Source organism: Pseudorasbora parva, chromosome 16 (assembly GCF_024679245.1).
Source record: "Pseudorasbora parva isolate DD20220531a chromosome 16, ASM2467924v1, whole genome shotgun sequence".
Lineage (NCBI taxonomy): Eukaryota > Metazoa > Chordata > Actinopteri > Cypriniformes > Gobionidae > Pseudorasbora > Pseudorasbora parva.
The window spans coordinates 4144826-4158266 of NC_090187.1; the positions used below are offsets into that span (position 1 = coordinate 4144826).

The window sequence follows — 13441 nt, forward strand, 5'->3', positions numbered from 1 at the left end:
ATATATATATATATATATATATATATATATATATATATATATATATATATATATACTGCCTCATTGTCATCTTTCCACACCATCATAAACACTTCACCAGCTTCCAACCACCATCTATTCATAATCTGACCCTGCCAAGCCTCTTCAACTAGAGGTGCCCAACCGTATCTCATAACTTCCTCTCTTTTCCAACCTACTGCGTAGTCAGAGGCCATGACAATGCTCTCAGAAAACAAAATGAGTCTGCTTGTAGTGGTCACGCCAAAACCCAGCCCACGCTCACCGCCAATGCCCCAGCACCTCTATTTCCTGCACACTTTGATGCTTATTCAAAGGTAAATCTTATTTTCTTTCCATCACCTTTGGTTTCCCAACCCCTGCTTCCACTCTGCTATAATCTGGCCGGGCATCACTCATGCATCGAGCCGTTGAAACCGTACCCGTAAAGACTCTGCCAAATGGAGAGAAGCGAAAGAAATGGAGAGAGTGAGAGACGGGGAGAGAGAATATGGATCAGTGAGTGTTTACCGTTGAATTCTGCCTTCCCCAAAGCAACACATTAGTGACAGCGCTGTGAAGGGAGCTTTGATTTGGGCCAGTGAGCCACGTATGTCACTTGTCTCCATTCCTGGCATGTTTTCGATTACACTTCCTCTTCTTTCTTGTTTCGTTGCTGATCTATCTATCACAGCCCGTAGCAGCCGCGTGAGCAGGTGACGGGGTCCGTTGCTGAAACAGACGGGCCTCATTGTTGTGCCAGACACGTCAGAGGAGGCAAAACACCACCTCACCCGTTCGGTTCGGTTCCCAACAGATTGCTTTCCCCCATCCCAGAAGCTGGATTACAGGCCATATCACCTCACTCTTCCACAATCTTGTTTTTGATGTCAATAACTCAACCTGCGAAGCCACTGCCATAGAAGCCCATTGTAAATGAAGTGAAATTTCCTCCCCTGCAATTACTATAGCATCAAACCCACTCTGGAGAATAAAAGAAATCTCTCCCTTGCTTTCTCACAAGTCCTTCCTTTTAGCTCCTGGAACTGAAACAACGCTCATCCAGTTGATTTAAAAAGCTTGTCGCTGACATTCAAGGTCCCCAGTTGATTGAGCCGATGTTTCAGTCCATTTGGTTAATTGCAGATCCATTTGCCTGCATGTTATTTATTGTGTCCTTCAGACACATGCTACAAGTTAAGAATCTTGTCGCCTTGACTCAGGCTTGTCTCTGGCTACAGGTCTTTTATTGTTTAATAATGGTTTTTGAAAATATGCATGGACCTAGGGTACCTTAGATATAGTTCAAACACTTTCACACATGATTTGGTCTCTCCACTCTTAGTTCACATGTCTTGACACTGTGAAATAACTCTTTATACGAGCATTCCGGGTGCTATGTCCAGTAGTAACTTACAAAATCCATACAACCCATAAATCAATGCACATTGAAGGGAAGTTTGCCTTGCATGTGTTTTTCCAAGATTGTATTTCTTCCATGCAGCAAAAAAGACATGCTAATGTTTTCTTTCCCATACAAAGACAGTAAATGAAGGCAAAAAAAGCTGCTAGCTTCAAAACAGACAAAAAGCACAATAAAACAAAGATTTCTCAAGCTACATGATAGCTTTGTGTGATGGAAAGACTAACATGTATGTCATTTTTTGCTGAAAATCTCTTCTGATGTAACTCAGTTGCATCTGCCACAATGCATATTGTTGCAGCCCTTGGCTCCTTTAATAATAACAGAGAGTCTCGAACGGGTGCAATTGTTTTTATTCTTCGGTTATCAGCATAAGCACCGTGAAAACTATAAGTAAACACACAAATAGCTGGTTAATAAACCTTTGGCATCACAAATTTACAAATAAATCTTCACCCACTTTTACAGTGCATAATCATGCATTTGCAGAATTGTAATGTACATTAAATGCCCTTCAAAGCTCTTTGTATACAATAATTTACTCAGGTATCACATATGCAACTTTAACTTGCAAGATAGGCTTATACAACAAAACAATTTTCACAACAGTAAATGTAGACATTTTACATCATTAAAGCCTTTCAGTCTCTTATATATGGAGTCAAATAATACACACCTCGCTCCGCTCACCAAGGGTGCAAACTTTAGACTGACTGCTTTCCTGAGTTAGCTTGATGATCTCTGAACTAAAACAGCACACAAGTGTAGACATATAACAATGTAACTTCACAGAACAATGAAAGAAAGGAAATACAACTAAATTTTACAGAGAAAACAGCACATAGGCTAACTTACATTTCACTGAGGTTGGGATTAGAAAATCTGGCATGGGAAGAGATGAGAGAAAAAACTGTTGATCACCTATACAGGTTCCGGGGTTCACAGCCACAAACCCAGTGACATGAATGACCTGACTGTGTATTAATTACTTATAGCGGCCCCTAGTGGCCACTTACACTCCCACCAATCATGTTATGATAAATTAATTCAGCGGGGAAAACAAACAGTTACTCATACATGATTCCTAGACTATAATAAATGACTAAATAGAGCTATATTTATAGGTCACAGATAGGATCACCTCAAATGAAACTGTTAGGGCAACATGCTTGATGTAAGTGCGTGTTTAAGATTGACAGACCCTTATTCATTCTCAAGGAGGAGCACCAGCTTTTGGATTGGGCGTTCAATGACTGAGTGCTTAGAGCAATGGCTCGGTTTGTGTGTTAGTTTCCGCTCCCCAACTTGTACCTTTACCCGACGAACTAAACCATCTGTCCCTTCTGTAGTTTCCACCACTCGTCCTAGTTGCCACTGGTTCCTTGGGAGTGTATCTTCCTTAATAATGACTATGTCATTCACTTTCAGGTTGCGACGAGGTACATGCCACTTTTGCCTAATGGATGTGTTCAGAAGGTATTCTTTCTTCCACCGGCTCCAGAACTGCTCAGTTAAATATTGTACTCTACGCCATCTTTTTGCTGCGTACATATCTTCCTTCACAAACTTTCCGGGAGGTGGTAAGGCAACCTTAGCTTTCATCAGGATGAGGTGGTTTGGAGTCAGAGGTTCTGGAGCCATGGGATCATTGATTCCATCAACATTTAATGGGCGACTGTTGACAATGGCCATAGCTTCGTAGAACAGTGTTCTAAGGGAGGCATCATCTAGTCTACCTGAACACTGAGCGATCGTGACATTCAGCACGTTGCGGATGGTCCGAATTTGCCGCTCCCACACACCGCCTGCATGACTCGCTGAAGGAGCATTGAGAATGAACTCACACTGTTTATCTGCCAGAAAGGCTTCCAGTACCTCTGTATCACATTGCTTGAGGGCTTCCCTGAACTCGTTTTTCGCACCCACAAAGTTTGTGCCTTGATCACAGCGGAGTTGGCAAACGGCTCCTCTAAGGCTAATAAAACACCTCAAAGCGTTAATGAAGGCATCCGTGGACATGTCTTCAAGCATTTCAAGATGGACTGCTCGAGAAGACAGGCATGTAAAGATGAGTCCATATCTTTTGCACTCTTTGCGACCTCGCTTGGTGACAAAAGGGCCGAAACAATCCATACCACAGAACATGAAGGGAGCTGAGGCTTCCCAGCGTTCTCTGGGGAGTTCAGACATTCGTTGCTCCTCAACTGGTCGTCTGAGTTTCCGGCATTGCACACATCTATGTATTAACTTGGCAACTGATTTACTCCCACCAATGGCCCAAAATCCATTGGCCCGGAGTTCCATTAAAGTCTGGCTCCGGCCCTGGTGGCAGATCTGGGCATGATAGTGAGACAGAATCAGCTTCGTGATGTGGCCGTCTTTTGGGAGAATGATGGGGTGCTTTAATTCTTGACTGAGGGTTGATCCTTTAAGTCTTCCACCGACGCGAAGAAGTCCCCCATCCAGAACGGGGTCGAGGCAAAAAAGAGGACTTGTGCTTGGAATAATGTCCCCAAAATGGCTGCTTTGCAGTACCTTTAGCTCTTGGGGAAAAGCTTGCTGCTGGACGAGCTGAATTACCACCTCAGCAGCCCGCCTACGTTCCTCAACAGTCACAATTTCACCATGATGTTTTAGCTTAGACCCTAGTCTTTTTATCCTTGCAACCACCTTAACAAGCGTTTTCCAGGTGGAAAACCGACTCAGACGGCTTAGAATGTCGTTACAGTCACTGACTTGAGTTGCAAGCACTTGAATCGACTTAACTTCTGGATCACCTGCGAGCAGCTCGGTTGGAGGCTTAGGTGTAGGAAGCATTTCTTGTTCCCATAGAAACTTGGGCCCTGATAACCAGCTAGTTGAAGAGATGTCTGCTGCTTGAAGACCTCTAGAGGCATGATCAGCAGGGTTTTGTGCTGTATCTACGTAGTTCCATTGATTTGGGTCTGTAATCTCTCTTATTAGTTGAACACGGTTTGCTACAAACACATGGAACCTTCGTGCCTCGTTGTTGATGTAAGCCAGCACTACTTGTGAGTCTGTCCAGAAAAATTCTTGCTCTATTTTCATCTCGAGTTCCGCCTTCAGCATAACACTCATCCTGGCTGCAGTGACTGCAGCTGAGAGTTCCAGTCTTGGGATGCTTGCGATCTTTGTAGGCGCAACCCTCGCTTTGGCCATTACAAGACTGCAATGAATCTCATCCTTGCTGTTTATGTATCTGAGGTAGGAACATGAACCATATCCTGCATTACTGGCATCTGAGAAGTGGTGCAGTTCCACCCTAACAATTTTACCAAAGCCTTGAGGATGGTAACATCTGGGTATGGCAACTTCCTTTAACCTCTGTAAGCCATTCTTCCACTCCTCCCACCGTACACGCAAGTTCTCAGGAATAGGATCGTCCCATCCGATACCTCTACGACATAGCTCCTGTAGGATGCACTTGCCACTCAGGGTGAAGGGAGCTACAAACCCAAGTGGGTCATACAGAGATGCAATGACTGACAAGAGACCACGGCGAGTTGGGGGGTGGTCCTTTGGATCAATGTCGAAGCTGAAGGTGTCGTATTCTGATGACCACTGAATGCCAAGTATGTGTCCTTCTGGTGTTGCACCTGGGTTAAGGTTGAGCGGATCAGTGGTTACTGCCCTTTCTGAGGGGTCTACACAGGAGAGGACCTCTATTTGATTCGAGTTGAACTTGTGCAGACGTAGTCCTGCGCTTTTGCACAGATCCTGTGCTTCGAGAATAAGTTCCTTAGCTTCATTGACTGTTGGAACACTGGTCAACCCATCGTCTACGTAGAAGTTCTTCTCCACAAATACTGAAGCTTTAGAGTGGTCAACCTTGTGTTGCTGTGCCAGATATTTAAGGCCAAAGTTGGCACATCCAGGAGAGGACGCAGCACCAAAAAGGTGGACTGTCATTCTATACTCCTGTGGTTCTGTTTCTAACAGTCCACCCTCCCACCAAAGGAACCTTAGGTAGTTGCGAACTTCGGGTGAGACACTGAACTGATGAAACATCCTTTCTATGTCACAGATGACAGCAACCGCTTCTCTTCTAAAGCGACAAAGGACGCCTACCAAAGAGTTAATTAGGTCAGGACCAGTCAGTAGAGTGTCATTTAGAGAGATCCCTCGGAACTTTGCTGAGCAATCAAACACTACTCTTAGTTTGCCCGGCTTCTTGGGGTTGTATACCCCGTGATGTGGGATATACCACACAGTTTCTCCCTCCTCAGGAGGTGGGGCTGGCTCTGCATCACCTTTTCTGATATTTTCTTCCATGAATGCTGTGTAATGGTCTAAATACTGTTTGTTGGCCTTTAACTTCTTTTTTAGGTGTTGCAGCCGAACAGTAGCCAGTTTTTTATTGTTTGGTAGAGCCGGTAGACCACAGCCCTTGAAAGGGAGGGGGATCTCAAAATGTCCATCCTTTTTCTGCCTAATGTTATCACTAAGGAGCTGTATAAAGCGAACATCATCCTGCGACACAAACTTGTCCACATAGCTCCTCTCGTTGAAGTCTGATTCTAGTACTTTCAGCACATCGGCGGCCACTGGCAACTCTTTCACTGCAACACGGTGCACAAAGCTCTCGTTTCCTTTTCTATCCAAGTGTGGATTGGCAGACCCTATAATGCTCCAGCCAAGCATTGTCCTTTGCGCAAAAGGTTCATTTTCACAGCCTGTGATGACCTCCAAGGGAGCTAGAGCTGACGGGCAATCATAACCAATTAGCAGTCCCACCTCACAATCTTGAAGTGGATGTAACTTGTTCGTTAGATGTTTCAGATGAGGCCACTGGAGAGCTGTACCTTTAGTAGGGATGTGGGACTTGTCGACTGGGATGAAGTCTCGTGTGTAAGTCTGCTGTAGTTGGATGTATGTTTCAGAGTCGAGTCCCCGAACTTGTAGACCACAGGCGGTCTTGCTTGCTATGACTGTATTGACAGCTGTCATTGTGCTGAGTTTAAGTTGCACTGACTGAGTGTTCACATTTAGTTCGGCGACCAAATCTTCCAAGATAAAGGTGGAGTCGCTCTGTGTGTCGAGTAGAGCATAAGTGAGAATTTCCTTTTGGGGCTTAGTTGTTGATGACACAAGTACTGGAACAATGCTAGAGGTGGCGGAAACGTGCTGTGTCAATGCATGGGCCATAACCTTGTGGATTTCCTTGCGTGCATGATCTCCTGAGGCTACGGGATCTTTGCTTGCTGGTTCAACAGGGTTTCTGATTCTTTCTATGTGCAAGCAGGTTGGGTGACGTCGACCACATGTACTGCAGGTGTGTCGCCCTTTACAGTCTTTTGTAATGTGGCCCTTTCTTAAGCACCCAAAACACAGGTGGTTTTCATGGATGAAGGCCCTCTTTTCGTCCATAGTCTTGGCTGCAAAGGTTGGACACTTAACAACACCATGTGTTTCATCCTTACAAACTAAGCAAGGGGGCTTTGGCTTTAAGCTTTCCAGAGTTCCTGAAGTGGGGTTTTTCATTTTCGTGGTTGTGTTAAGTGCCTTGGCTCTCCTTGGAAGCCTCTCGTCTGTGTTTTTAATGTTCATCAGTATGGGGGAGGCAATGGGATTACAAGCTATACGAGCTTCAGTTTGCACAAACTCTGTGAAGTGCATAAAGCTTGGATAGTCTCCAGATCTGTCTAGCTCTTCCACAACAATGCGACTCCATCTGCGCACCATCCACTCAGGCAGCTTTTTAAGAAGCTTATGATTTTCCTCACAATCATTTAAAATACTCAGGCCCTTAACATGAGGAATGGCCTCAACACAACCTTGAAGGAAATCTGCAAACTCTCTTAGTGCAATAGGGTCATTTACGGGTATCTTTGGCCACTTCATGAGCTTTTCTCTGAATGCGCTTTGGACAATGAATGGACTTCCATATCTGTCTTCCAAGACTGCCCAAGCACCCTGATATGCGTTCTCTGAATTTCGGTAGAAAAATCCTTCAACAGCTTTGCGTGCTTCCCCGGCAAGATAACTCTTTAGATAGAGCATTTTCTCACTAGCTGGGAGGGGCTTCTTGTCAATGAGAGCCATAAAGGATATCTTCCAGTCCATGAACTTTAGGGGATCACCGGTAAATGTGGTTGGTTCTGGAACAGGCAGACGACTTAGGGTTAGTGAGCTTGCAATTGCCTGGGCAAGGCTGACCTCCTCCTGAGTTACTGGGGCCTTGGAGGGTGTGGGATGAGGCTGGAACGGCATTGCTTGTGGGTCTAGTGGGCTTCTGAGTTCAGCATTTTGCCCACCATACTGAGCTTTAAAGTCAGTCTCTTCCGTGAAACTTTCAAGGCCATCAAAATTGTTGTATGCCCTTACACGAGCTTCAGCTACCTTCACTTCATTGTCCGCTTGTAGCTGTAGTAACCTTGTTTTTTCCGCTTCCAGCTTTAGCTTCATATCAGCCTCTTTCTGCTTGATTTCTGCTAGCATCTGTGTTTCCTTGAGTTTCCATTCACTCTCCAGTTTATCGAGTCTTGCTTGTTGAAGGTGTACTTTTTGCATAGCTTTTGCGTGTTCAACTTTGGCTGCTAGATCAGCTTCTGCATCTGCACGTTTGCTAGAGGACCTGGAGATGGCACTTGAGCTGATGCCAGATCCTTGTGATGACTCTGAAATTACAGTTTCTGTTTTCGTATTCCCAAAAACTGACCCATACTCATCCTTATTTAGCGCTATTCTCACTCTCTCTTTCTCTAGTTGGTCATTGAAAGCCTCATCTATGTTCTCTAGTCGTTTACTAACAAGGTCACAAATCTCTGCTGTAAGAATGTCACATGCATCCATTCTTTTGACAATATCTGGAGTGGTAGTGTGATTGCGTCGAATGGGCTCATAATTTTGGTGTACTATGGCTTGTTTGGATTTAATGTTCGTTTGGATTTTTTCAAGATCCTCAGATGAGCAGAAAGCCTTCAGTTTCACTCTAACCTCCTTTGCTGTGAGTTTCCAAGAGTCATATGCTTTGTTAAAAGCCTTTGCATTTCTTTTTGCTTCCTGCTCATGTAACTCTTGACCCTTTGTTGTTAAACTACGCTCTCGGGAGCTTGACCTGACCTGTTGCGTTTCTAGAGGGTTGTCTGTTTCTTCAGCAGGTGATGACATCTTGTTGGACTAGTGGATCTGTTTGTACTGTAAGGCCTTAGAGTGTTTTACGTCTAGACTTAAATTTGGATGAGTGGTTACTTTAACTTATTCTTAAAACGATATATTGCCACTCACATTAGACAATTACACTTTGGGCACACCCAGGCGAGTAAACAGAAACAATACTAAATGTCATAAACGAGAATACTGCTGGAAATCTACAGAGAGACGATTTCACCCCTTAGATATTGTTAGGTTCAGGAATTAAGATCTTGTGAGATGACAATGACCTTAGCACACGCTTAGACTTTGTACTTATCAACCATACAGATTTAGCATTTACAGAATTTTGTATCACACATTTAAACCCTCTTTAGAATTCTTTAGGATATGGCGGTTCTTGATTTCTCTAGATGTCCAATGTCCCATGTGATGAATTAACTGAGCACATAGTCTCTTTACTACGTTGACTTCAATGTAGTGCTCCTGAATGTATCTGCGATTTGTTTTACCCACTTAGTTAGTCAGCAAAGTCTCTCACTGCAGCTGTAGCATCCATATATTGACGTGCAGAACATCAGATGATCTTGCGTCCACTGGCTGATGAAGACGTCAACGTTAGTGGATAACCCAGCGTCGAGTTTTCACTGTTGCAGCCCTTGGCTCCTTTAATAATAACAGAGAGTCTCGAACGGGTGCAATTGTTTTTATTCTTCGGTTATCAGCATAAGCACCGTGAAAACTATAAGTAAACACACAAATAGCTGGTTAATAAACCTTTGGCATCACAAATTTACAAATAAATCTTCACCCACTTTTACAGTGCATAATCATGCATTTGCAGAATTGTAATGTACATTAAATGCCCTTCAAAGCTCTTTGTATACAATAATTTACTCAGGTATCACATATGCAACTTTAACTTGCAAGATAGGCTTATACAACAAAAAATTTTCACAACAGTAAATGTAGACATTTTACATCATTAAAGCCTTTCAGTCTCTTATATATGGAGTCAAATAATACACACCTCGCTCCGCTCACCAAGGGTGCAAACTTTAGACTGACTGCTTTCCTGAGTTAGCTTGATGATCTCTGAACTAAAACAGCACACAAGTGTAGACATATAACAATGTAACTTCACAGAACAATGAAAGAAAGGAAATACAACTAAATTTTACAGAGAAAACAGCACATAGGCTAACTTACATTTCACTGAGGTTGGGATTAGAAAATCTGGCATGGGAAGAGATGAGAGAAAAAACTGTTGATCACCTATACAGGTTCCGGGGTTCACAGCCACAAACCCAGTGACATGAATGACCTGACTGTGTATTAATTACTTATAGCGGCCCCTAGTGGCCACTTACACATATGTTATGGCAGGTTTTACATCAGCAATTTGACATAATACTTTTCTCACGCAAATCTATCATATGGCTTCCGAAGACCTAGAACATTTTAATGTAGTTTCATGCTGCTTTTTTTGTCATTTTTGAAGCTTGAAAGCATCTGTCTTAATTCACCGATAGAAAAATCAAAAAGTATGTGTGTGTCAAGGAAAGAAATGATGGTAAGTGACAGTATTCGTTCAAACTGTAAATGCAACTAAAAGATCGCTACAGGCAATGTATCAGGACATGCAAACAGAAACACAGAATTATGGATTAAGCTTTTCCGAGCCAAGTGGAGGGTGGAAGAATTGCAGCCCACTGGCCAGTAATTAAAAAGGAGTGATCAATCCACGCTGCTGACCGACTCATGAGAAATCTATTGAGTGACTGTGGTAAAGCGCTAATTTGAAGCCATTAGGGGATGCAGAGTTTGCAAACAGGCCGGTAATGATGATGGCTTGCATGGCTACAGGGTTGCCCTTTGTACTGCTGTCAGACGAAGAGTGTCTGGGAGAGCTGAAATTAGAAAGGGAATGTCTGACAAAAACCTCAGTGCCACAGCCCAAAATAACAGCTCCTTCCTTTAATGATCAGTGCCATTTGTAGTGCATGGAAACAGCCATCAGTAGTGACAGGCCTGAGGCAGAGCATCACTGTAAGGCTCTGGGATGCTGAGGTATGTGAAGAGTGAAGAGAAATGCAGAATCTGATCTTACCAAGCGCAGCGGGATCCTTTATTAGCATTTCAATCAACCAATCAGATTCAAGGGACACGTTTATAGTATACACCATAAACTACAGGTTTACAAGTTTATGCTTACAACTAATGTTTGGTGCTTCTACATCAGTGTTATTCACCTAACATTCGGGATTACTTTTGGATATGGTTAGGTTTAGGGGTAGGGACTATTGTTGTCAATGGTTGCCGTAATCTGCTTGGTTACAAACAATCTTCATAATATATTCCTTTGTGTTCAGCAGAAGAAAGACATTCATACAGGTTTGGATCAACTTTTCGGATTAACTTTCCCTTTATCTTGGCAAAATCAGGACATGCAAATTGAAATACAAATACTGATCCACCCCCTGAGATTGACAAGCCTTCTTTTAGGCTTTTTGCTGAATTTTAGTAATTATGTTCATTACATAACTAAATCTACCAGAAAAAGAGCAATATGATATCCTGCTTATCATTTTTGGTGCTAAAAGCAGTCAAGTGGAACTGTGTTTTATAAGTGTTTGTTTTGTTTTTTCATCTTTGCCCTGCTCTGCAATGATCAGCCACACTTAGAAAGTTACTAATAGAAATGCACTTATAATCTAAATGCCCATAAACTATATTAAAATAAAATATCTGCCCCCCAAGGACATCTAGCCTAACTCAGAAATATAATTCATTTTGTCGCATTTAAAATGGACCCTCATGGGAAAGCTAATAAATATCCACAATAACCATCCTCACGGGTCAAGAAAGAGTCACGACTGCCTGTAAAAAAGCTGAAGTGGATCAAGCCTACTGTGCATTTTTGTCGATTGAGAGAGTATACTTGACCCTGCAAAATAAGAATCAGACCTCCAACTGGCAAACAAAAAACGGCTTTCCTTGACATAAATATATCTGTTAGATCTGAAGTTTGGCAAACTGCAAAAATAAAGTATTTCATTTAATCTTTATTATGACTAGAGTATCACCTTAGCATTATCTGAAAGCTGTTAAATGACTACTTTCATTAGAACAAAAAAGGCCCAGGCAAGAAATCTACTAAGTAGAAGTTTAAGAAAAGAAAAATATCTGCGATCAGTCCTCATTCCTATAACTTGTGAGGAGATGAGGAGGATGTGGTTGGCATAAATATCTGAAGCTACGACAAGTCAGTATACCAGTAGAGCTTTCTATTTCACTATATGTATAAGTGAATTTTGGGATATAGCATTAAAACAAATGGTTTATGTAAACATGCAAATAAAATATCCAAAATGCACATACATGCTCATTTGATTATATTTCTGCACTCACTTGATTTAAGACATGCATATAATCTACAGTGGAAACACTGTATAAATCCCTAAATACTCGTCAAAAAATTCATATGACTGACTACATTTTTTGCTCTCATTATTCTGAAATGCCGGAGACTGTCACAAAACATTTCTGTTCTAATACAGCCAGGCTCTGGAGGACTTCAATGAGTGTTTAACCTTTTTTCCATTTTTTGTTGTTTTGTTGTTTTTTGTTTATTAAATGACACTCGTAACTTGGATAGAAACCTTGCTCCTGTGGCTTGCCATCACCAGACATAACCTAAGACAGCCTTCAACTATATCAGAAAAATGAGGCTTGCTCAGATATTGGTTGTAACATAAAATGCCTAGTCAACATTGTCAAGATTGCAGGATTTCACATGGGGTCACGTTGTACAACCTGACCATCAACGATCATACGGACCCTGAAACTGCACAGCTTACATGCGGCTTTGTTGTCCTCCCATACTTTTTCACCACTTCCAGATCTTTTAAATTTCATCTGTGGGAATAATTTATATTGTTTGTGTGCACAGTCGAACGTCCTCATTGAATACTTTTAATAGTGTAAGCAAAGAGCGAACAGCTTTCTTTTTTCAGCCTAATTAAAGACCTCAGCGGCGTACAATTCTGAACAACCTCTTGACTGTAATTATCTTTCTTTTTGCCGTGACCTCCTCTCATTGTCCTTTTCGCTTACTTTCTTTCTCTCTCTGCCAGCTGCTTACTAACTTTGATTTTCTCTTGCCCCAGATCTGTTCAGTAATGAGCATGCAGGGCGATCAATAATTCACTGGAGTTTGAATAAAACCCAGAATGATCAGGTTTGGGTGTGTGTTAAACAGAGAGAGTAATCAGTGCCATTCATGAAGTTATTTTCTGCTGGTCTTAACGGCCCTCACACAATGTCTCCTGGCTGCTCTCAGATTGCCTCCACGCCCCCTCAGTCCTCATTCACTTCTCCGCTTCCATGCTGTTATTACGCTCCACGTACACATTCGGCATCACACTGCGTTGATGGTTTACACATACATACAAATCACACCTGCTCTCTTTATATACAGATAAAATTAAAGCACTCTACTATGATCAAACCTACTATGCTCAGACCCACGCCATTTAGTTCAAAATACCGTAAGATGTTTTCTCTCCAAGCTTTTCTCTCCATGTGAACATGATATGAAATTATCTAAATTATACAACCCAGGCTTATGAAAATTTTGCAACAGTCAAAAGTCCAGTGAGAGGTTTTAAAAAGCATGTTCAAATTCCTCAGAAACAGATAAACGTGAATGTGACAACAGTTTAAAAATGAAATATTCGGTGAATCAGTTACATCACACCAAACCCTAACCTAAACCTAACCGATAAAAATGCATTTTCTGAAGTGACCATTGTTTCCAGAGGTCTTTGACTCGTTCAGGGGACAGGTGAGCTGCCGAGCAGGTTTACTACATCAGAATAGCCAGACCCATGGAGCTGGTTATTTGAT

The 13441-nt window shown here is 42.3% G+C and overlaps 3 protein-coding genes across 8 annotated transcripts in view; 1 reads left to right on the forward strand and 2 right to left on the reverse strand.

The window, feature by feature from the left end:
• The window catches only part of kirrel3b (kirre like nephrin family adhesion molecule 3b), a 262665-nt gene that overhangs the window by 189306 nt on the left and 59918 nt on the right, over positions 1 to 13441 (forward strand). The window lies entirely within an intron of this gene.
• Positions 1714 to 6643, reverse strand: LOC137043121 (uncharacterized). Its single transcript, XM_067419246.1, has 2 exons — positions 2097 to 6643; positions 1714 to 1807 (listed from the first exon to the last, which is right to left on the reverse strand). The coding sequence occupies exon 1, from the start codon at positions 6584 to 6586 to the stop codon at positions 2624 to 2626; it is 3963 nt and encodes a 1320-aa protein (XP_067275347.1). The 5' UTR covers positions 6587 to 6643; the 3' UTR covers positions 1714 to 1807; positions 2097 to 2623.
• LOC137043749 (uncharacterized) lies at positions 6754 to 9877 on the reverse strand. The gene is made up of 3 exons (XM_067420167.1): positions 9564 to 9877; positions 6866 to 9275; positions 6754 to 6816 (listed from the first exon to the last, which is right to left on the reverse strand). The coding sequence occupies exons 2-3, from the start codon at positions 8549 to 8551 to the stop codon at positions 6754 to 6756; spliced, it is 1749 nt and encodes a 582-aa protein (XP_067276268.1). The 5' UTR covers positions 8552 to 9275; positions 9564 to 9877.